Source organism: Pipistrellus kuhlii, unplaced genomic scaffold (genome assembly GCF_014108245.1).
Source record: "Pipistrellus kuhlii isolate mPipKuh1 unplaced genomic scaffold, mPipKuh1.p scaffold_m20_p_125, whole genome shotgun sequence".
NCBI lineage: Eukaryota > Metazoa > Chordata > Mammalia > Chiroptera > Vespertilionidae > Pipistrellus > Pipistrellus kuhlii.
In genome coordinates this window covers 202,567-223,753 of record NW_023425433.1, presented here as the reverse complement: position 1 = coordinate 223,753, position 21,187 = coordinate 202,567, and the positions used below count along the sequence as shown (strand labels likewise).

The 21,187-nt window shown below is 57.4% G+C and overlaps 3 protein-coding genes across 8 annotated transcripts; 2 read left to right on the top strand and 1 right to left on the bottom strand.

Annotated features, from left to right (window-relative positions):
- Positions 1-298: 298 nt before the first annotated feature.
- Positions 299-3,555, bottom strand: TCF19 (transcription factor 19). Its single transcript, XM_036434519.2, is given in 4 exon segments — positions 299-753; positions 756-790; positions 1,025-1,577; positions 2,410-3,555. Coding segments are annotated over 4 exon segments (1,029 nt in total). The 5' UTR covers positions 2,648-3,555; the 3' UTR covers positions 299-550.
- A 130-nt stretch (positions 3,556-3,685) lies between these two features.
- CCHCR1 (coiled-coil alpha-helical rod protein 1) lies at positions 3,686-17,536 on the top strand. Of its 6 annotated transcripts, none has more exons than XM_036434503.2 (18): positions 3,686-3,767; positions 4,740-4,806; positions 4,882-5,083; positions 6,369-6,669; positions 9,413-9,576; positions 9,676-9,811; positions 9,919-10,029; positions 10,207-10,356; positions 10,734-10,844; positions 10,946-11,052; positions 14,869-14,981; positions 15,141-15,186; positions 15,331-15,467; positions 15,582-15,770; positions 15,849-15,950; positions 16,607-16,758; positions 16,894-17,014; positions 17,291-17,536. In XM_036434503.2, exons 2-18 carry the CDS (start codon positions 4,791-4,793, stop codon positions 17,455-17,457), a joined length of 2,325 nt encoding a protein of 774 aa, XP_036290396.1. In that variant the 5' UTR covers positions 3,686-3,767; positions 4,740-4,790; the 3' UTR covers positions 17,458-17,536. The 6 variants fall into 6 exon arrangements, with proteins under 6 accessions (XP_036290396.1, XP_036290394.1, XP_045436362.1 ...); XM_036434501.2 differs by having other exon boundaries at positions 16,852-17,014; XM_045580406.1 differs by lacking the exon at positions 17,291-17,536 and adding an exon at positions 17,074-17,153 and having other exon boundaries at positions 16,852-17,040.
- A 1,409-nt stretch (positions 17,537-18,945) lies between these two features.
- On the top strand, positions 18,946-20,665 carry PSORS1C2 (psoriasis susceptibility 1 candidate 2). The gene is made up of 2 exons (XM_036434529.2): positions 18,946-19,447; positions 19,968-20,665. Exons 1-2 carry the CDS (start codon positions 19,393-19,395, stop codon positions 20,300-20,302), a joined length of 390 nt encoding a protein of 129 aa, XP_036290422.1. The 5' UTR covers positions 18,946-19,392; the 3' UTR covers positions 20,303-20,665.
- The last annotated feature ends 522 nt before the right edge of the window (positions 20,666-21,187 follow it).

The window sequence follows — 21,187 nt, the reverse complement described above, 5'->3', positions numbered from 1 at the left end:
AGATCCATAAAGAAGTAACTACCTAGCAGCAAATTATTAATATTTTCATTCTTTATTTGGAAATGGAAACAAACCTCTGAAAAGCCAGGCCACAGGCTACAAACATGGTCTGCCGTAGGATTAGAGTTTGGGAACTGTGCCCTAGGTTTTCCCAGAATGCCTTAGGTGGCGCCATCCAAGTTGGGAACTCACTTGTCTGGGTCTGGGGCTTGATCATCAGGCACAGGTGGTCTCTGTAGTTGATGATCAGACACTGAGGGTGAGACCTTTCCCGCTGTGCCCGTCACCACTGGGCTCTCTAGTGTCCATGAAGTAAGGATCTATGACTTGTAACGGAATTTACAGCTCATGGCAATTCCTGAAGGCATTGTCTTTGGCAGGAAGCCATCTCTGTCCCCTTGTCCGGAAGGGCCTGTTCCAGGCCTGGGATCCATAGCAACGGGCCCTGTTCTGTAGTCATTCCCTCCTGGGGAGGCAAGAGAAGAAGCATCTCTTAGGACCCACTGTGTCCACCCATGGCCAGCTCTATCTGGCTCCTTGGTGGTGGGCCTTAGGTCTGGATGCCCATGTGACACCCTGGGCACCGGAAGTCAGCCTCCCTGGCAGCCTGGATACTGCAGCCAGCACAGGCCACATGGAACCAGAGGTCACATCCATCACACTGAACCCAGGCCACCGTTTCTTCTTGGGGCAGGCAGCAACAAGGGGCTGCACAGGGCTCCCCGCCCCCAACCACAGGAGGAGTCACGGGGTGCTCACGGGGTGCTTTGGAGGACGCCCACGTTGATTTCTGAAGAAAAAAAACGCCTGGTCACCGAGAACCTGTAGGAGAAGCCTAGAACTTTTCCTTGTGAAAATAGTGGGTCCAGATAGACCCAGTAGTGGTCAGCCTGGTTGCTAGAGCTCGCCTGGTTGCCATTCCAACCTATTGTCTGCCCACTGCCCACCTCCTCCCCAGCCAGGGCCACTTCCCAACCTGAGGAATGGAAAGGCAGGGGAGTCAGACAGTGATCTCACCACTTACCCACTGGGTGTCGGTGGCGTCTCTACACAGAGTCTCTTCCTGGGCTCTCTAAGGACTGGGGGGCTCTCGGGAGCCTCTCCCTCATCATCCAATTCTGCCAACACCCGGTGAGCTGATTTCCTTCGGTTTCTTGGGGTCGGGGCAGAAGGGGTGGTCCCCTCTTTCCCAAGGGGAGTGCGGGCAGGCAGGCTCGGTGGCCCACCCCCGCTCCTGGAGAAGGTGAGGGGCTGCGGCTGGAGCTTGCTGAGGCTGCCGATGGAGTTGAGGATCAGCGTGGCTTTTGGTGCAGGGGACAGGGTGCTGAGGGGCCGCTGCGGAGCCCCCTGGGGAGGCAGCATGGGCTGGAAGCCAAGCCCGGTTCCCTCTTCTACCCTAGACCGTGGGATGGTAATGGCAGCGAAATCCTGAGGTTTGACTCGGACTTGCTGAAACATGAAGTAGAACTCCGAGGGGCCGGTTTCTGGGGGCCTTTCAGGGCCAAAGGTCAGAAGGTCACCATCGCTCAGCTCCAGCCTGTGACCCCTAGGGAGTCGGACATTGTTGACCAAAGTCCCTGTTGATGGTGGGTCACCAGACAAACAGGAAATGACAAAAGCAAAGACCAGTTAGGAGTGGAGAAAATGGCCCTGACTTTCTGGGGAGCAAATCCTCACATTCTCCTGAGCCTCTCGGCAGGTGGCATCAGGTCCTAAGCTCTTTCTGAGCTGGCCATAGGACCTGGGAGGGAACATTCCATTGAGGTCCAGTGTCAGACATCCTCACCTTCAACCAGCTGCCACTCAGCATAGCTCAGACTGGGTTCCAATCCTGACGCCATCTCTTACCAGCTCTGACCCTGGACAAGTTAACCTCTGTGCCTCATTTCCCTGTATGTAAAGTGGGGATCTTAATGCCCATTTACATTCAATGAATTTAAAACAGTGCCTGGCTTAATAGTAAGCACTAAATGGAGGTGCTACCATAGTTACCCCCACACGCTCCTCAAACGGACTTGACAGTCCTTCCATTTCACCCAGAGATGAAGTGACGGCCTGAGGCTGGCTGTGACTACCTCCACGGAAGGGAGTAAGACATGCCCATGTCATTAAAACAGACATCCTAACTGCCTAAGACAGGAACTAGCGTCCCAGCAAGGCGGGAATCTGAGCTCAGCACCCCAACCCCCAACTCCGCCCTCCCTGTGGCCACACAACACCCCACGGATATTTCCCTGATGCTGCCCCAGGCTCTGGAACCACCTCCCAGCCTGTCTGAGCTAAACGGAGACCAACAAGAGTCAACGTGGATGACTGCCTTGCCCACCATCCATCCATCCTGACAGGGAGGCAGGCAGGGCCCCTGTGGAACCCCTTAATCATTCCATCCCTGAACTGCTTACTGCTCACCTTGGCTGCTGTGGTCCTCCAAGCTGACCCTCCAGTCATCACCCTGGCGCTCAGCGTGCAACTCTGCATGGACTCCCGAGATGAAGCCGGGCTCCTGTTGGGGCCGCAGGGCCACATCACACAGGTCGGCCCTGCAGCCCAAACGATAGGTGCAGCCAGTTCCGCTTGGGGGGTGGAAAGTGTAGAGGTCGCCGCCCCTGCCGCCCCCAATGCGCAGCAGCTGGAAGCAGGGCAGCATAGGCGGTGCGCTGCACACCTCTTCCACTTCAGAGATCCATGCACGGTAGGCTAGGCTCACTTTCTGTCTGGTGCAAGCTTGAGTTATGCTTTGTGCATTTCCAACTTTGAGCCAATCCAGAATGCAATGGTCCTAGGCACGCGATGCAAAATGGCTGGCAAGCAGCTCCAAAAGCGGAAAAATTCGGGGCACTGTGACACCTTGGATGAGCCGGATCCTTGGGCCGCAGAATTTCCGGGAGCCTTCAATCTGTTGGAAGCAACATACCATTAGGCAGCTTCCGGGGAACTGTAAACTGGTGTGCTCCTAATTCTGCAATGCTAACTTATCGCCGCAATGACATTTGGAGAAAATAGCTTTTTCCTGTCAGACCCGCTTATCCAAAGGGAGTAGCCAGCCCTCCAGCTCGCCCGCGCCTCGCTCTTCTGGCCAACCCCTCACTCATGGCTAGTTAGGTTGAAACCCAGTGGGAAGTGACTCTACTGTCACCCCCAAAAGGCAGAGAAAAAGGGTCCCTACGTTTCCAAGACCCTGGACCTAAACGCTATCTGCCCAGCTTCTCGGGGTGGGGTGGAGAGAAACAGCTCCCCGAGACGATGCAAGGCAAACCTAGCCTTCTGCCCACCCCAGCCCAGCTCAGGGTCGGATCTACCGCGTGGTACGGTCTCTGCAGGCAGTGCCGACCGGTGCGGCGTCCGGGACACTCGGGCTCCGGCCCGGCGGGCGCTCCGCAGCTGTTTGACAGCAAGGGCGCGGGGCCCGGGGGGGCGCGGCCTCTGCGCGCGGGCAGCGCGGACCCGCCTTCGGAATTCCCGGGTCCGAACTCGGCTCCCGCAAGCCTGCCTCGTGCCGTTCCTGATTGGCCAGCTTCGGGTCTCCTCCGTTCCATTGGTCAGGGTCAAACGCAGGTCCCGCCTCAGCCTTTTCTGATTGGTTTACAAGTTTTCCCGGGTCCCCGGAGTTGGGAGGAGCCGCCAGGGCGCGGAGACAGCAGCGCCGGCTTCCGGCCCGGCTTTAGACACTACCGCGCCTGCGTGCACCTCCGGCCCGCCACCGGCCGCTCTGCGCAGGCGCGGTCAGGCCGAGGCCGGCCGGAGCTCGGTGCAGGCTCTCGCGCTAAGTGAGGGCCTCGGGAGCGGCGGTTGGGGGAGGGAAGGGGCGGAACGGGGCCTCGAGGGTGGTCCCGGGGCTGGTCGGGGTAGAGGGGACAGGGGCGGTGCCGGAACGGACGAGGTGCAGAACAGCCTTAGCGCTCAGGGTCCAGCGGGGCGAAGCTCCATGTCCCGGGAGGGGTGGGGCTGAGAGCCCGTGGGGGGCGGGGGGCGGGAGCGGGCTGTGGAGGAGCTGAGGGAGCCGGGCAATGCCCTCAGGAGGAAAGCAGATTAGAGGGCAGGGCGGGCGGTAGGACTCGCAGATTGGGGGGACAGGGGAATTTGGGTGGGAGGGTGGGAGGCTTTGAGCCTCGGTGCCCAGGCTCTGGCGGGAGCAGGGTGGGCGGCCGGGTGGGCAGCCGACGGGCTAGTGGACAGGAACCGGAAGCTGCTGGGAGGTTTGTGAGATGTCCGGAAGCTGGCTTTTCTGCCCGGGGCTCTAGGCAGCCTGGACCCCGCGGGGTCCTGGGGAGCCGAGCTGCCGGGCATACGGTCACATCCCTCCGGGGCCAGGCCTTGGGCCAGCCCTTTAGTCGGGAGGGACCCGGGGGTCCTGGCTTGGTGTGTGGATGGGCTTCCCCCAGGCCTTGCCGAGCCTTGGAGGGGTCTCTGGAGCCTGGGCTCGCAGCCCCTGCACTGCACACCGTTCTCACGCGCGACCAGGAATGGCAGAGTCGGTAGAAACTTGAGGAGGAGGGTAAAGGCGCGCCCGGACCCTGAACCCCCTCAGCCTCTCAGTAGAGTCCCCCGACCCTGGCTGTGGCCGTGGTTCTGCCAGGGGCCAGGCTGGGTCCAGCGTGGTCTGTGGGCGTCTCTTCTGGGAAGTAGGAAGAGGAGCTCGGCGGGGCCTGGCTCTGTCTGAGGACGGAGACTTTGTCTCAGGGGCTTTCTCTTTGGAAGGAGCATTGAATTGCAGTGTCCTTGTTTCTCCTCCTGTCCAGGGGAAGGTAGATGGCTGGACACAGAATCTAGAGGCTTCATATAATGTGGAGATGTTTCGACCTTCAGGTCAGTGGGACCGGGCAGGGGACCAGTGTTGTCTCTCCCCGGAAACTGACCATCTTTGTCCTTGTGATTCCTCAGGTTCCACTGGGCTCATCCCTCCATCCCACTTCCAAGCTCGGCCCCTTCCAACCCTGCCAAGAATGGCCCCCACCTGGGTCTCAGACATTCCCCTGGCCCATCGAGGTGTCTCAGAGAGGCGGCCAGACATCCAGAGGCCTCAAGAGATCATGTGGGAACAGGACGTGTCTGGCGATGGGCAGGAGCCGGGGTGGAGGGGCAGGTAGGGGTCCATTGCCACTTCTCAGGCTTGCTTGCCAGTGACCATTCTTCACTGAAATAGGTTCCTTACCCTAGTCCAGACCTTAGTTCCATAATTTGTTCATTTATCCATAGCAATTATTGGTGCCTACAATCCATAAATAGTAAGAAGAACATGCTAGAGGCTAGCGGTGGGGATAACAAATAGGAGAAATCCTGGTATCAGTGATTTCCTTAAAATTCCAAGGGAGGAGACATTGACCAACAGCTGACCATAATAAGGCAGAGGATGAAGTTCAGACTGCTAGTATGGGCTCATTCTGGTGGGTAGTGCTGTCGGAGCGGGCCCTGCTGTTTGTTGACGTGTTGTCCGTAGAGCTGCGTATTGGTGGTTCCTGCGTGTCTTTCCCTGATAAACCAGCAGGCCGTTACGCATTGTGCTCTGGAGTGGAATTGCGGGTGGGTCTCCCTGGGCCCCACCAGTGGGCAAGGAGCATGATGACCACACAGAGCTGATCAGGACACAGGCTCTCAGTTCCTAGCTTGGCTACAGTCCTATGGCCATTCACTTAGTTTCTGTAGGCTGTCGTTTCTGCTGAAGTCCTGCCTCAGATCTGGGCCTCAGTCAGAAGCTGCGCCAAGAGCTGGGTCCCAGGCGCTTTCAGCCAGCGGTTGCCAACCCATGGTCCCTGAGGTCCGAAAGGTTGGCGACTGCTGTTTTAAGCTGTATGGGCACCAGGAGACTTCGCTGAAGGCTGGGACTGCGTAGTTTATTGACGTGCAGTCAATCAACTATTCTCTCTCACTATTGATATTCTATCTCTCCATCTCCCATTCTGAAAACAATGAAAACATTTTATAAAAAGTTAGGTGCCTATACTTGTATATAAGGATTTCTGATAGCAAGAATGAACTAATCAGATGCAACCTTATTCGATGTGACCAATAAGGTACAACTCTCGTGATTTATATATTTATGGTCCAAAACCAAGTGCTCACACCCCACAGCTATTGTGTTAGCTGTTGTCATCTTTTTTACTTGGCAATCTAAGGAAAAAGAGGTCAGTTATTGTAGGTTTTAAGAATTGTGGGACACAGTTGATGCTCACTGCTAGAGAGCCATGAGCCCAGAGACTAGACCTGATATGCTTAGCAGGGCCTTGGTGAATGGCGATGGTGATGGAAATGCAGAGACTCCTAAGTCCAGCTTCATTCCCCCATCTCCCCACGTGAGCAGAGGGATCTCTTCTGGGGTCACCTTCCCAGCCTCCGAGACAGGTCTCACCTGTGCCACCCTGTCTTTCAAGGTCTGTGGAGCAGGGGTCACAGGCCTTGCGCCAGCAGGCAGAGCTGATCTCTCGGCAGCTGCAGGAGCTGCGACGGCTTGAGGAGGAAGTCCGGGTCCTTCGGGAAACCTCGCTACAGCAAAAGATGAAGCTGGAGACCCAGGCCATGGAGCTGGAGGCCCTGGCCCGGGCAGAGAAGGCTGGCCGAGCTGAGGCCGAGGGCCTGCGAGCCGCCCTGGCGGGGGCTGAAGTTGTCCGGAAGAACCTGGAAGAGGGGAGCCAGCGGGAGCTGGAGGAGGTTCAAAGGCTGCACCAGGAGCAGGTGAATGTGGGGATGGGAAGGCCTCACCTTCTCAGTGGGATCTGGGCAGGGCTTCCCTGCAGAGAGCAGATGTGGAAAAAGATGCCCTGGAAAGAGCATCTTCAGATGGCTCTTGGACTTCAGATGGCTTTGTTCCCAGAACTCAGCTGACCACCCACCACCTGAAGCTCTCCTTCCCCTTCAGTAGGCAGTAATCTGTCTTCCTACCTCACTCTGGGTACCCAGTTAATTTGGGAGCACCGCGGGGTGGGCCCGAGCTGAGCTAGGAAGGAGACTGTTCAGTTGGTAAGCATTATCAGTGCTGCTCTTCCATCCCTGAGACAGGAGCTGGGCCTCTGGTGAACACACCAGCCAGTCCCTGCCCGCCTGGGTGCAGCTGGCGGCCTAGAGGCCGACATGCATTCAACACTGATTTAATCCTAAGTAGTTGCCTGCTGTGGGAGAAGCGCCGTGAAGAAGGACAGGGAAGCCATAGCTGGTGGGAAGCTAGGAAGGTCACCTAATAAGTCCGCATATTAAGAAATGGAACCATAAAGATACCGGAAGAAAACCTGGGTGAATTCATGGTAACCTTGAGTGGAGAAGGGTTTTTTTGTGTGTTTTTTTTTTAACTTTAAAAAATGTATTACTTCATTTAAAAACTCCATTACATAATCACTTTATATAAAATTTAAAAATCAAACTTCCTAAAACAAAAGCAGTGAGTGGAAGAGTGGCATTGGTCTGCATCTCTGCGAAGCTCCAGTGTCTGGCTGGCTGACGGGTTGCACTCGTCTGCCGTGTCCTCGTCCTGCCGCGGAGTGTGGCCTTGGTTGGGGAATACAAAGAAAGTCAGCTCCTGCCAGAGCGTGATTGGGGGAGGACTTTAACTCCCGGGTGAGTGGGGAAGGTCTTTCCATATGAATCAAGAGCCTGAGCCACAAAAGATTGGAATGTTGACTTTATAATACTACTAGTAAACTTAGGAATGGCAATAAAAGCAAAGTTAAAGGACAACTGGTAGCCCTAGCTGGTTTGGCTCAGTGGGTAGAGCGTCGGCCTGTAGATTGAGGGGTCCTGGGTTCGCTTCCAGTCAAGGGCACATGCCTGGGGTTGCAAGCTTGATCCCCAGGGTGTGCAGGAGGCAGCCAATTAACAATTCTCATCACTGGTTTATCTCTCTTTTTCCCCTCCCTCCTTCTCTGAAACCAATAAAAAAAAATATAAAAAAGGACAACAGGTAAATTAGGAACAATATTTACAGCTCATATCACAGAAAGCTAATATCCCTACTCGATAATTGTGTAAAAATTGATACAAGGAAGTCAACAATCCAGCCAGTGATAGAGAAAAATATAAATGGCCTTTAGAGTCACCAAAGATGCATAAAGAGAAGAGGAGAATTATATATATATAATTGGTTTCAGAGAAAAAGGGAGAGGGAGAGAGAGAAACATCAATGATGAGAGAGAACTATTGATTGGCTGTCTCCTGCAGGCCCCCTACTGGGCCTGTGCCCTTGACCAGGTTGGAACCTGGGACCTTTCAGTCCACAGGCTGATGCTCTCTCCATTGAGCCAAACTGGCCAGAACAAGAGGTGACTTTTGTTCTGAGAAGTTGGCTTGTTGGGCATGGGCGGTGGAGGTGGGAGCTGCTGTGACGGGGGGCAGCATGTGGGACAGGAGGCGGCCAGAGGGGTTTGAGTGCAGGAGCTGGGGGGCTCCGGGTGGTCCTGGGACTGTGAGGCTTCAGGCCCATCCAGAACTTTATCTTAAGAACAATGAACGCCCAGTTTAGTGGCAAGGCTCAGTGGTTGGGTGTCCACCCGTGAACCAGGAGGTCACAGTTCGATTCTGGGTCAGGGCATCTGCCTGGATTTCAAGCTCAGATCCCAGTAGGAGCCGTGCAGGAGGCAGCCAGTGGATGTCTCTCTCATTGATATTTCTCCTCTCTGAAATTAATAAAAAAAATATTTTTTTCAAAAAAAGGACAATGAGCAACCAGTGAAAGGTTTAAAACAAGGAAATGACATGATTGTAATTTATGTCCAAAAAGTTCACTCTAAATGTGGCGTGGAAATCGGGTGACGGGAGACGGACTGGAGATGAGGACAGCCGTGTTCCCACGTCCTTGTCTGTCCCATGACCCCCGCAGTGTCCCTGACACCACTGAGATACAGTGAGGAAAGGGCGAGCCGCCCGCCTTCCAGAGCTTCCTTTTGTGTGGGCTGTGGGACTGCAAGGTCCATCAGACGGCAGCGAGTGCTGGGGGCCAGGAGCAGGCAGCAGGACCGAGCGGTGGTGGTGGGGATTGGAGGGGCCAGGGAGGCCCCGAGGAGGTGGCGGTGACATGTGGAATCAGGAGATGGGCTCAGCGCGGTGGGCAGGGGTCCCTGCAGGGGCTTTGCAGCCGAGGGAAGGAGCTGGGTTTTGCTCAGAATGCCAGCCGCTGGAGCCCCTCAAGACTGGTCGGGAGGTGGTTGCTGAGGTGAGGGTGGCCCACCCCAGGCTGCTGGCCAGAGGAGAGAAGTGAAGATGTGATTTGGGGGAAGTCCAGGCAGGCGCTGCTGATGAGTTGGGGTGCGATGGGGAGTTAAAGGCTCCAGGGTCGGCCCCATTTGCCAGGCCCTTGAGGCCCGTGGGCCATGTGTTGGGCTGCTGCCTAAGGTTACAGGAAGTGGGAGACAAGGCCAGAGCCAGGGGAGATTTGGAAAGCCCAGGTGTGGGGGTGAGCCAGTCCCTGCTGAGACCCCTCTCTCTACAGCTGTCCTCCTTGACACGGGCTCACCAGGAGGCTCTTTCCAGTTTGACCAGCAAAGCCGAGGGCCTGGAGAAGTCTCTGACCGGTCTGGAAACCAGCAGGGCCGGGGAAGCCAAGGAGCTGGCCTTGGCCCAGAGGGAGGCTGAGCTGCTGAGGGAGCAGCTGAGGTAAGTGGGTGGGTGGCCAAGGGGGCCCCAGCAGGTGGTGGGTGGGGTGAGTCTCCTAGGTGCCCCCTGATGGCTGCCCCATCCCCACACTAATCCTAGCAAGACCCAAGAAGACTTGGAGGCTCAGGTGACCTTGGTTGGGAACCTACGGAGATATGTGGGGGAACAAGTTCCCCCCGAGATTAACAGCCAGGCATGGGAATCAGAGCGACTGGAGCTTCTGGAGGCTGTGCAGGTGAGGTGCAGGGCACGTCTGTGCAGGTGGGTGGCCCAGGACGGGGAGGGTGTACGGGCCCCGGGAGAGTGGGTGCAGACGGTGCGCTCTGCCCTGCTCCCTGGCAGCACTTGCAGGAGGACCGGGATGGCCTGCACACAACTGCGGAGCTGTTGCAGGTGCGCGTGCAGAGCCTCATGCACATCCTGTCCATGCAGGAAGAGGAGCTGGCCAGGAAGGTAGGCCCCTCGCCCCGCGCCTCCCTGTGGGCGGGACCCTGCTGAGAGCTCCCCTCCCTGCACACACACCTCTGCCTCTGTGGCTCCTGTCACCTGCAGCCCAGAGAGAAACCAAGATGCAGCTTCCTCTGCTCCCTCAGGAGCCACACTGACACCCCCTCACCCCCCGCCATGCAGGTGCAACCGTCAGATGCCCTGGAGCCCGAGTTCTCCAGGAAGAGCCAGGCCCTGCTGAAGTGCTGGCGGGAGAAGGTGTTCGCCCTCATGGTGCAGCTGAAGACCCAGGAACTGGAGCACAGAGCGTGCACGCAGCAGCTGAAGGGACAGGTCTTGGCGCTCTTCCTCCCATGGTTCCCTGTCTTCTTTACATAAGGGGTGGCATCTAACCAGTGTTACCGAGTGGCTGCCGCGTGCTGGGAACAGCCCTAGACAAAGACAGCTAAAGTCCTGGAGAGACGCAACAGGCCAGCAGACGGCTAGATAACGTCAAGAAGTCATGTGTGCTGTGAAGAGTGGGGACTAGGGGTGTGTGTGGGGGCAGCCTTGGGTAGGATGGTGAGGAACGGCCCTCAAGGTGCAGGGCACATGCTTTGTGTGGAGACCTGGACTCAGGCTCCATTCTGAGGAACCCAAGCTTCTGTCTCCCTGAGTGGAGTTCTTTCTGAGACCTTTGCTCCAGTGTCTGCCTGCCTCTCCTCCCCCAGGTGGCAGAGTTCCAGGAAAGAGTGGCCGCCCAGAGCCAGGAGCACGCCATCCTGCAGCGCTCTCTGGAGGACAAAGCTGCGCAGGTGGAGGTGGAGCGGATGGGCGCCAAGGTCAGAGCCTGCCACAGTCAGGGGCTAAGGGAGGCCTGGGAGCCTGTCCATGGGCCAGGGCCCCGGAGAAGGGACCTTTCCCTTTATTGTCTCCTTCACAGTCCCTGCAGGTGGAGCTGGGCCGGGCCCAGGAAGCCCGGCGCCGGGAGCAGCAGCAGACCACCTCGGCTGAGGAGCAGCTGAAGCGTGTGGCCAAGGCTATCAGCAGGTGTCTGGGATAGAGGTGGTGTGCTGGGGGGGGGGGGGGATTTCTGCTTCCCCAGCCTCCCAGACACCTTGGAGTTTAAGAGCCTTAGGCCACTGGAGGGTGCAGGCTGGAGGACTTAGCCTCTGGAGGATGTGGGCTGGAGGACTTAGCTGCTGGGGTGCAGGGCTGGAGGACTTAGCCTCTGGAGGATGCGGGCTGGAGTACTTAGCTGCTGGGGTGCAGGGCTGGAGGACTTAGCTGCTGGGGTGCAGGGCTGGAGGACTTAGCTGCTGGGGTGCAGGGCTGGAGGACTTAGCCTCTGAGGGATGCGGGCTGGAGGACTTAGCCTCTGGGGGATGCGGGCTGGAGGACTTAGCCTCTGAGGGATGCGGGCTGGAGGACTTAGCCTCTGGGGGATGCGGGCTGGAGGACTTAGCTGCTGGGGTGCAGGGCTGGAGGACTTAGCCTCTGGGGGATGCGGGCTGGAGGACTTAGCCTCTGAGGGATGCGGGCTGGAGGACTTAGCTGCTGGGGTGCAGGGCTGGAGGACTTAGCCTCTGAGGGATGCGGGCTGGAGGACTTAGCTGCTGGGGTGCAGGGCTGGAGGACTTAGCCTCTGGGGGATGCGGGCTGGAGGACTTAGCTGCTGGGGTGCAGGGCTGGAGGACTTAGCTGCTGGGGTGCGGGCTGGAGGACTTAGCTGCTGGGGTGCGGGCTGGAGGACTTAGCCTCTGGGGGATGCGGGCTGGAGGACTTAGCTGCTGGGGTGCAGGGCTGGAGGACTTAGCTGCTGGGGTGCAGGGCTGGAGGACTTAGCCTCTGGGGGATGCGGGCTGGAGGACTTAGCTGCTGGGGTGCAGGGCTGGAGGACTTAGCCTCTGGGGATGCGGGCTGGAGGACTTAGCTGCTGGGGTGCAGGCTGGAGGACTTAGCTGCTGGGGTGCGGGCTGGAGGACTTAGCCTCTGGGGGATGCGGGCTGGAGGACTTAGCTGCTGGGGTGCAGAGCTGGAGGACTTAGCTGCTGGGGTGCAGGCTGGAGGACTTAGCTGCTGGGGTGCGGGCTGGAGGACTTAGCCGTGTAAAAGCTCCTGGGTTCATCTTACGGGGCAGCCCCTCTGCGTTCACACCAGGGTCACTCTGGCTGCCATTGCCTGTGTGGCTGGAGGTGAGCAAGCGTCCTCCTGCATTTGATGCAGCAACAGCCTGAGCTAAATGGAGCCCTGGGAGGGTCCCACCTGCACAGCTGTTCTCAGATGGGGCGTGTGGAGACTTGTTCTTACTTCCTCTCACAGATTTTATTAATACAGGCATGCCCTGAGTAGTTGGGAAAAATTCGTGTAGGTAGTTCATTTAAAATGCATGACAACTTCTTCTTAACCAATTGCAAGTCCCGCTGCATTTCCTTCCTGACTCCGTATAAAGCCTTCAAAAGGGCCTCTAAGGAGAAGCGAAGCTTCTGGTGCTGGGAAGCACCCCCCTCGCCTTGCACATTGGGGTACCTGGTCTGCATGGAGCTCTTTTTTTCCCCCCCCAATATTTTTTTTTATTTTTTATTGATTTCAGAGAGGAAGGGAGAGGAGGGAGAGATAGAAACATCAGTGAGCGATGAGAGAGGATCATTGATTGGCTGCACACCCCCTACCAGGGATGGAGCCTGTAACCCCGGGCATGTGCCCTAACTGGGAATTGGTTTATAGTTCGACACTGAACCACAGAGCCACACTGGCCAGGCCTGTGTGGGCCTGGGCTCTGCAAAGGCTTACTGCTACCTCCTCTCAAAATTGCGTTGCAGGATGGACTTTGCCCACCAGCCCCTTCTGTTGAATCTGTACCTTGTGGACTAATGAACTTTAAAAAATGATGGAAGGCCAAAACCGGTTTGGCTCAATGGATGGAGCGTCAGCCTGAGGACTGAAGGGTCCCAGGTTCCATTCCGGTCAAGGGCATGTACCTTGGTTGCGGGCACATCCCCAGTAGGGGGTGTGCAAGAGGCAGCTGATCGATGATTCTCTCTCATCGATGTTTCTAACTCTCTATCCCCCTCTCTTCCTCTCTGTAAAAATAAATAAATAAATAAAATCAATAAGATATATATTAAAAAAAATTATGGAAGGTTTCACGCACACAGGGAAACAGAGCAGGTATTGATAGTTCCGGTAAACCACCACCCGAGCTCAGTCTGTCGCATGTGCTCCCACCTGCAGGAGAGCAGAAAGACTGCTGTGGGCAGGGTTTTCCTTCGGTGTGAGGACATACTGAATGGGCCTTGCTAAAAGATGCGCTAGGTCTTATTTTCAGGGGCTGTCTTATTTTTCCATGAAGAAGAATACGGTACACATTTATTGTTAAATGAAAATAAAGGAAATTTATTACCTGTATACGGTACGGTAGTATGGTAGTTGTCAACACAAACCAGACAAACTGAATCCTACGTATCAAGAATTTACTCATTTATTCAATGACAATCATGTCATCATCTTCTGGAACATCATCATAACAATCCAATTCCTGAATTTCCTGGTGAATTTCTTGTAACGCCATTTCTTTCAGAATAAGTGGACCAAATCTCTCATGTTTAGCAATAGCATTCTGAGACAGAACCTCAGAATAAGGGGGGGGCCTTATTTTTGGGGGATGCATTATATTTCACTCAGAAGGAAACCTGTAAGTAGGTCTTATTTTCGGAGGATGTCTTATTTTCGGGGAAACACAGAAGCTAGTTGTAGACGGTATGGAGGCCGGATCAGAAAATGGCCTTAATAAGCCACGGAGGGCTTGGCATCGCAGTGCAGTTTCCGTGAAGTGGCCTCTGCTTGCCGAGGGACCCGCAGGCAGCCTGTGTCTGCCTGCTTTTCTGTTGGCAGAGACTTGACTGCCCCGAGTTCCAGCCCTGCCCCTGGATGCTGCCGTGCCCCCCACCGGGCCTGTTTAGGCTTCTGGGTCTTCATTTATTTATTTACTTATTTTTATTGACTTATTTATTTTTTTATTTTTTAGAGAGGAAGGGAGAGGGATAGAGAGCTAGAAACATTGATGAGAGAGAAACATCAATCAGCTGCCTCCTGCACACCTCCCACTAGGGATGTGCCTGCAATCAGTGCATGTGCCCTTGACCGGAATCAAACCCGGGAACCCCCAGTTCGCAGGCCAACTCTCCATCCACTGAGCCAAACCGGCCTCAGCGAGGCTTCTGGTCTTTGGAGCCACGTTGGTTCTGGTGGGGGCACAGCCAGCCAATAGGGATGCACCTGGCCTTCACTGGGGTCGGGACCCTGAGGGGTGACCGTGATCTCCGATGGTAGATACACAGGCACTTACTGCTTCTTGGGAACGGGTCCCTTAGAAAACCGACGGAGCCATGGCTCTGTTCCTTAGAAAGAGGCACCTGAGTGCACCCCCCCTGAGTGTGGCACAAGTGCGGGGGGAGGCCCTGACCTGCAGAGGCACCAGGGCCTGGGTGGCTCCAGATGAGCCAGCCTGTGGCACTCGCCAGAGCCATGCCTGCTCCCGCTGCCTTCAGCCGCACCTGGGCCCAGATAGGTGTTCCCATGAACCTGGCGGCTTTACTGCTGGGACCAGGAGCAGCGTGCTTCTCTGATGAGCAGCCGGGCCCCTCCATGTGGCAGTCATTCCAGGGCTCAGGCCCCAGGTTTTCCTGTCTTATTGGCCGAGGAGTCCGGGCACGACTTGACTTCAGCTTTTCTTTTCCCAACTCCCGATTTCCCTTCCCTGCCGCCCGCAGGCCCGCCTCAGAGCAGGCTAGAGGGAGGTGCCTACAGCAGGGCAAGTCCTGGGATGAGGAGGGTGGAAGGTGAGCGGCCTTGTACCTTGTCCAGCTTTCAGATCTGGCTCCAGAACAGCATGGCCGAGGTGGAGCAGGCTGCAGCCCGGCTGCCCAGCCTCAGTAGCCGAGTCAGCTATGCCGTCCGCAAGGTCCACACTATTCAGGGTGGGTAGAAGCTGCCAGACCAGATCTGCCCTGCCCCACCCCACCCGCCAGCTGTCTGTTGCCCGTGTCCATCCTCCTGCCTTCTCAGCTGGAGCCCTTTCCTCTTTCTTCCCACCTCCCTTTCCGTTCCAAACCTGCTGCTGTCTGCCTTCCTCCCAGGTCTGATGGCTCGCAAACTGGTCCTTGCTCAGCTGCGCCAGGAGAGGTAAATTTGGGGCACTTGGAAGTGGATTGGAGGATGGTGGGGGGCTTTCAGGTGTTAGTTGTTGGGACCCAAAACAATAGGAATGAGGAGGGATGGGGTGAAGGAGTTAGGCAGCTGGGTGACCCCTCTCCCACTCTGTCTCAGCCACCTCCCAGCCCCGCCGACCAAGGAGGTGAGCCTTGAGTTGGAGCAGCTGCGGGAAGAGCGGAACCGCCTGGATGCAGAGGTGCAGCTCAGTGCCCACATCATCCAGCAGGAGGTGGGCCGGGCCCGGGAGCAAGGTACGCTTGGCCTGGGTCCCTGTCCAGCTGGGACAGAGGCAGCGCGCTGGGGGCTGCGGGCTGGGGCCGAGGACATGGAGAGGACGGAGGAATCCTGAGCCCACCCCTTTCCAGGGGAGGCGGAGAGGCAGCAGCTGAGTGAGGTGGCCCAGCAGCTGGAGCAGGAGCTGCGGCGGACCCAGGAGTCCCTGGCCAGCGTGGGGCTGCAGCTGGAAGCGGCTCGCCAGGGCCAGCAGGAGAGCACGGAGGAGGCTGCCAGTCTGCGGCAGGAGCTGACCCAGCAGCAGCAGGTCTACGGGCAAGGTGAGCAGCAGGGAAATGGGCGTGGAGGGGGGTCCATGAGCCCCAGCTCCCCGACGCCCCATGTGCACCTTCACCCAGCTCTGCAAGAGAAGGTGGCGGAAGTGGAATCCCGGCTGCGGGAACAGCTCTCGGAAGCAGAAAGGAGACTGAACGAGGCCCGGAGGGAGCACGCCAAGGCTGGTGAGGCTCGTGGGCTGGACGTGGGTGTCCAGGAAGACGGAGGTGTGCAGACAGGTTATTTTAGAAGCTTTCTGTGAAGCTCCTTGGAAGTATGCGGGTGATGGAGTTACTAGGGAACGGTCAGCTGAGTTCTCCGGGAAAGCACCCCGATAGCCAGCACCCTCCTCAAAGGCGGCGCCCCTCCACGCCTCCCACCGAGGAACCCCAGCTCTTCATTAGGAAAAATAAGGGAGGACAGTCCTGGGACGAGCGCCTGCATCGTCCTGCGCCTCCACCCCGCCCTCACTCACCTGCCACACTGGTCTGCACACACCACCAGACTCACTTCTGGGGAGCCTGTGAACTACAAGCATCATGGTGTTGACCTGCCTCCTACAGAGAGGAAAGTGTCCCACAGAGGCTCAGCGCCATCACGACACTGGTGAAAATGTACATTTGTTGGACAAAATGTCATACTCAGCTCATATCCAGACTTCCCCTCGGTTCCGGAAGGTTCTGGTGGGGAGCAGATTCACAGGGTCCTGGAGCGACAACCGCTCTCCCTGTACTGAAGGGGCGGTCACCAGGCTGCGACCAGGCTCCTGCCCATCATCCCAGGCTGGTTTCCATGGTGCCTCGCGCCCTCCGGGAGCCCACACCTGTCCCCTGTCCCCCAGTGGTCTCCCTGCGCCAGATGCAGCGCAGAGCCACCCGGGAGAAGGAGCGCAACCAGGAGCTCCGGCGCCTGCAGGAAGAGGCCCGGAAGGAGGAGGGGCTGCGGCTGGCCCAGCGCCTGCAGGAGCTGCAGAGGGACAAGAACCTCCTGCTGGTAGGGGAGCGGGCCGGCTGGTCGGGAGCAGAGGCCTGGAGAGAAGAGGGGGAGGCTGCCCTGCTAGGCGGTGTTGAACCCTCTCCTTCCCAGGCCACCTTGCAGCAGGAGGGTCTCCTCTCCCATTACAAGCAGCAGCGGCTGTTGGCAGTTCTTCCTCCCCTGGATAAGGAGGGGTCTGTGCAGCCCAGCCCTCTGCCGGCAGGGCCGCAGGCACCTCCAGCAGCAGCGCCTGGCCCCAGGGCAGCCACTAAAGGTAGTGTCTAAATGGGAAGAGATAGACGGGGTGTGTGTGTGTGTGTGTGTGTGTGTGTGTGTGTGTGTGTGCGCTTCTGGAATCTCCACCCCACACACTCCCGTGCATGAGCCTTGTTCTCTGACACTTTATTCACATCTGCCATGGACCTGAGCAGTTCCTCCCTCAACCCCCTGCCCGCCCCCCCCCCCCCCCCCCCCCAGGGGCAGCCCTGCTCCTCTGCACAGGACCTCATGACCTTCTCTTGTCTGGCTCCCATCCCCTGGTCTTTCCCAGAATCCCTCTCCATCCTGCTGGATGACCTGCAGAGTCTGAGTGAGGCCATTTCCGAAGAGGAGTCCGCTTCTCAAGGAGACAGCCAGAACTCTCCCGCAGCCAGGCCCGCGGAGTGCCTGGGTGCTCAGAGGGGCCCAGCGGGCCGGGAGGAGCGTGAAATGGGGTGAGGTTTGCGGGCCTGCCCTCGGGGATACCAGCCACCAAGGTGTCTGGATTCTGTGCCTCAATAAAGATGACTAAATAGCCTAGCCGGTTTGGCTCAGTGGATAGAGCATCTGCCTGCAGACTGAAGGGTCCCAGGTTCAATTCCAGTCAGGGCACAAGCCTGGGTTGCAGACTCGATCCCCAGTGTGGGGCGTACAGGAGGCAGCTGATCAATGATCTTCTTGCATCATTGATGTTTCTATCTCTCTCCCTTCCTCTGAAATCAATAAAAATATATACATTTGAAAAGATGACTGAATGGAGCCGTTGCACGGATGTCTTGTGTCTGGGGTGCTCCGTGCACTGCCGCTGGAACGAGGAGGTCCCACACAGGTGCCTTTTCCAACCCCTCTCCTCGTTGCTGGGGAGCTGTTTGAGCAGTGCCAGGTTTCTTTATTCTCTAGGTTACCTCTGGGAGGCAATCGGTGCCGGAGTGAGGAGGATAAACCTTCACCCCCTCGGCAGGCAGGGCCCCGGGAGAGCCCATGGACCAGTGCCCACTGAACAACCAAGTGCTGGGAGAGAAGGAAGGAGGCCACGTGACGGGCGCTGGCGGGGGACAGGGCGGCCCTGGGGTGGGTCAGGCTGCTGAGCGGAGGAGTCCCCGCGGGGAGTGTGAGGCGCGCTGCAGGGCACGCTGGAGGCTCACCCTGAGTCTGCAGAAAGCCCTCAAGCACTTTTATATTTAAAAAATATACTTTTATTTTCAGAGGGAGGGAGGGGAGACCGGGGATCAAGCCCGCAATGTGGGAATGGAACTGTGACCTGGTTCATAGGTTGATGCTCAACCACTGAGCCTGCTGTCTGTGCCTGAGTACTTATTATTTTTTTAAGTAAACATTTTTACGGATTTCAGAGAGAGAGGAAGAGAGAGAGAAACATCAATGATGAGAGGACCACTGATTGGCCCACAACCTGGGCCTGTGCCCTTGACCAGACTCAAACGGGGAGCCTTCAGTTCGCAGACTGACACTCTCTCCACTGAGCCTAACCAGTTAGGGCTTGAGTACTTTTTAAACAGGGAGGCAGTTGATGTTTTTAAGCCCAGGTGGCTGGCTGTGGGTGTGCGCGGGTGAAAGGAGCGGATTAGGCTGTGGCGATTGGGGCTGGGCGGCTGGGAGAGGTGGGTGTGGGCCGCGGAGGGACAGTGGTGCCCTGTGCTCGGGGGAGACAGGTGGGGAACTACTTGGGGAGGAAGTGAGCTCTGTTTGGGCCACAAGTTTCTCACCGGCAGGCCGGGACGGGAAGTCCCAGCAGGACGTGGGAGACTTAGACAAGACTTAGACCTAAAGGGTGAGGGGGAAGTGGGCAGAGTGGGAGCTAAGGACAGGAGGGGGTGGGAGGGGGCGGGAGGGACGGGAGGAGGTCCGGAGGGAGGAGGGGAGGCTGTGACTGCTGAGGTGGAGAAGGAATCAGGAAGTCCTCACCCTCCTCTCGGCCCCTCGAGGCCCCACGCCCTAGATCGGGGAGTGCTCTGAGCAGCCCTTGGTCGGAGGGAGAGGAACTTCAGGGCAGGCCTGAGCCCCAGGGGAAAGCTCAGAAACTGGAGGGTGGAGGCTCTGGACTCACTGACGCCCTCCTGGGTGCATCCCAGGCATCCAGAGAGGGGCCCTTCCCGCCCCGCCTCAGCCTGGAATCCCGCCCAGCCTGCTCCTCCATTCCTGGGCGTCTGAGGCTTCGAGGAATGAAGCACGAGTGCCTGACTGGCCACGACAGTGGAGCCGGAAAGGAGGGCGCCAGCCTTAGAGGTTACACGTCAGCGTGGCCTTCCAAGCGTGCTTGACTGGTTACTTTGATGGACTCCTGTGTCACTGGGCTGGCCGCTCCCCTATAAAGCCTGTTGGGGTTCCGGGCACCCAGGCTCAGCCCACCCCTGACATTGGAGCCAGGAGACAGCCATGATGCTCGACTGGAAGCTGCTGGGGACGCTGCTGCTGTGCCTGTGCCTGGGAGGTGTGCTGGGACCGAGGCTGTGCATTTGGGGAGGGGAGAAGCAGGCGGCCCTAAGAAGGAGGGGTGAACTGGACGCATAGGGATTAGGGGTTCTGGGCATTCGCCTGAGGGGAGGAGTTAAGGGGTGTGAGGTGCGTGCAGCTCAGGGCATGTGTCTTGCTGGTTGGGAGGTAGCTCCGTGTGGCCGTTGCGCTCCGAGTTCAGTGTGCGGAGCTGAGGGCTGTGTGAGGGAGCGTGGAGGCCCGGGGGCCACTTGGGGGGCTGCAGACCAGCGTAGGGGCCAACCAGGGATGACCCAGTCAGGGCTGGATGGAGCTTGCTGGGGTTCCTCTCAGTTCAAAGGTCATGTTAATGTTTGGGACAGTTTCATGTCAGTTTAAGGTCACTCGGTGGTTTGTAAATGTGGGGGGTTATTTCTGAGTCTGTTTGCGGGCCGCTCAGGCTGTGGTGTGTCCCTGCTGCTGGCTGGGTCTGGTGCCGGCCCGCATCACCTCTCACCTTTCTCCTTCCTCCTCCATAGGCATCTCAGGCAGTGGAGACCACCCCTCCCCCCCACCCACAGAGGCTGGACAGGAGGAGGGCTCCCCAACATTGCCTCAGGGTGCCCCCATCCCCGGGGACCCCTGGCCAGGGGCACCCCCTATCTTTGAGGACCCTCCACCTCCAGGCCCCAGTCATCCCTTGAGAGACCCGCCTGAATCTGGAGTCTGGCCGCCCAAGCCTCCTAGAACGGACCCCCCTAAACCGCCCCTGCCTGACGACCCCTGGCCAGCAGGCCCCCAGCCACCTGAAAACCCCTGGCCTCCTGCCCCTGAGACAGACGGACCACGGGCCCCAGGGGGAGCCAGGCCTTGACCCTCCCCGGGACGAGTACTGATAGCCGGACCTCCCAGAGCGCCCAAGGCGCCTCTACCTCCTGCTTCCCCTGAATTAGCCTAACCCTTCTTCCTCCTCCCTCCCTCAGTTGTAGCTCAGGCATGAAGGTGCCCTCAGCACTTCCTTCCGCTCCTGAGAGCCATATTTAGCGCCCACATCCCCCCTCTGTTTTCTCTGACACACCCTTCTTCAGTCCAGTCCTCTTATACTTACTCCCTTTCTCCGCTTCCTGGGTCCCCTCACTGCTCTGTGCTCTCTGCTGCCACCTGGTGGCTTACACTAGAAACTCAGGCAATGGTGGTGCTTCCGTGAAATGGAAAAATAAAAAGCATGTTTCCTTAATTTTGAATCGATGTTTGATTCTTTGCCAGTGATGAGGTCTGTCCTCACAACCGCACCCCACGGACATTGGACATAACTGCAGCTCCTGGCTTGCCATGTGCTCCAGGATATGGGACTCAGATGCAGGGCGGCTGGAAGTGTAATGGACAAGGGGTTCAGACCTATCTGCATCCTAGGACCCTGATTTTGAAGAATGGAAGCCAAACTAAGCCTCTCTTCAGTAGCTCATAGTCTCACAGACCCCTGCTGGGACCCCGACGTTCCCTGGGCCATGTGCGGGAAGACCAATCAGTATTGTTCATCACAGTATTTGTAGTTTCCATCAATGGTGTCTTGTAATTATAAGCTCACTGCAGAATAACTTTTTAACACAGAGTCTATTTACTTACTTATTAAATATTTAAAATATATTTTATTGATTTTTCACAGAGAGGAAGGGAGATAGAGAACTAGAAACATCGATGAGAGAGATACATTGACCAGCTGCCTCCTGCACACCCCCCACCGGGGATGTGCCTGTAA

What these genes read in the sequence shown, in the direction of transcription:
- PSORS1C2 (XM_036434529.2), top strand. Translation starts at nt 19,393, where the DNA reads ATGATGCTCGACTGGAAGCTGCTGGGGACGCTGCTGCTGTGCCTGTGC. An exon ending in GCTGTGCCTGTGCCTGGGAG is followed by an intron (nt 19,448 to 19,967) that starts GTGTGCTGGGAC and finishes CCTCCTCCATAG; the next exon opens with GCATCTCAGGCAGTGGAGAC.
- CCHCR1 (XM_036434501.2), top strand. An exon ending in CTGCTGAGGGAGCAGCTGAG is followed by an intron (nt 9,577 to 9,675) that starts GTAAGTGGGTGG and finishes CACTAATCCTAG; the next exon opens with CAAGACCCAAGAAGACTTGG. An exon ending in GTGGCCAAGGCTATCAGCAG is followed by an intron (nt 11,053 to 14,868) that starts GTGTCTGGGATA and finishes TACCTTGTCCAG; the next exon opens with CTTTCAGATCTGGCTCCAGA.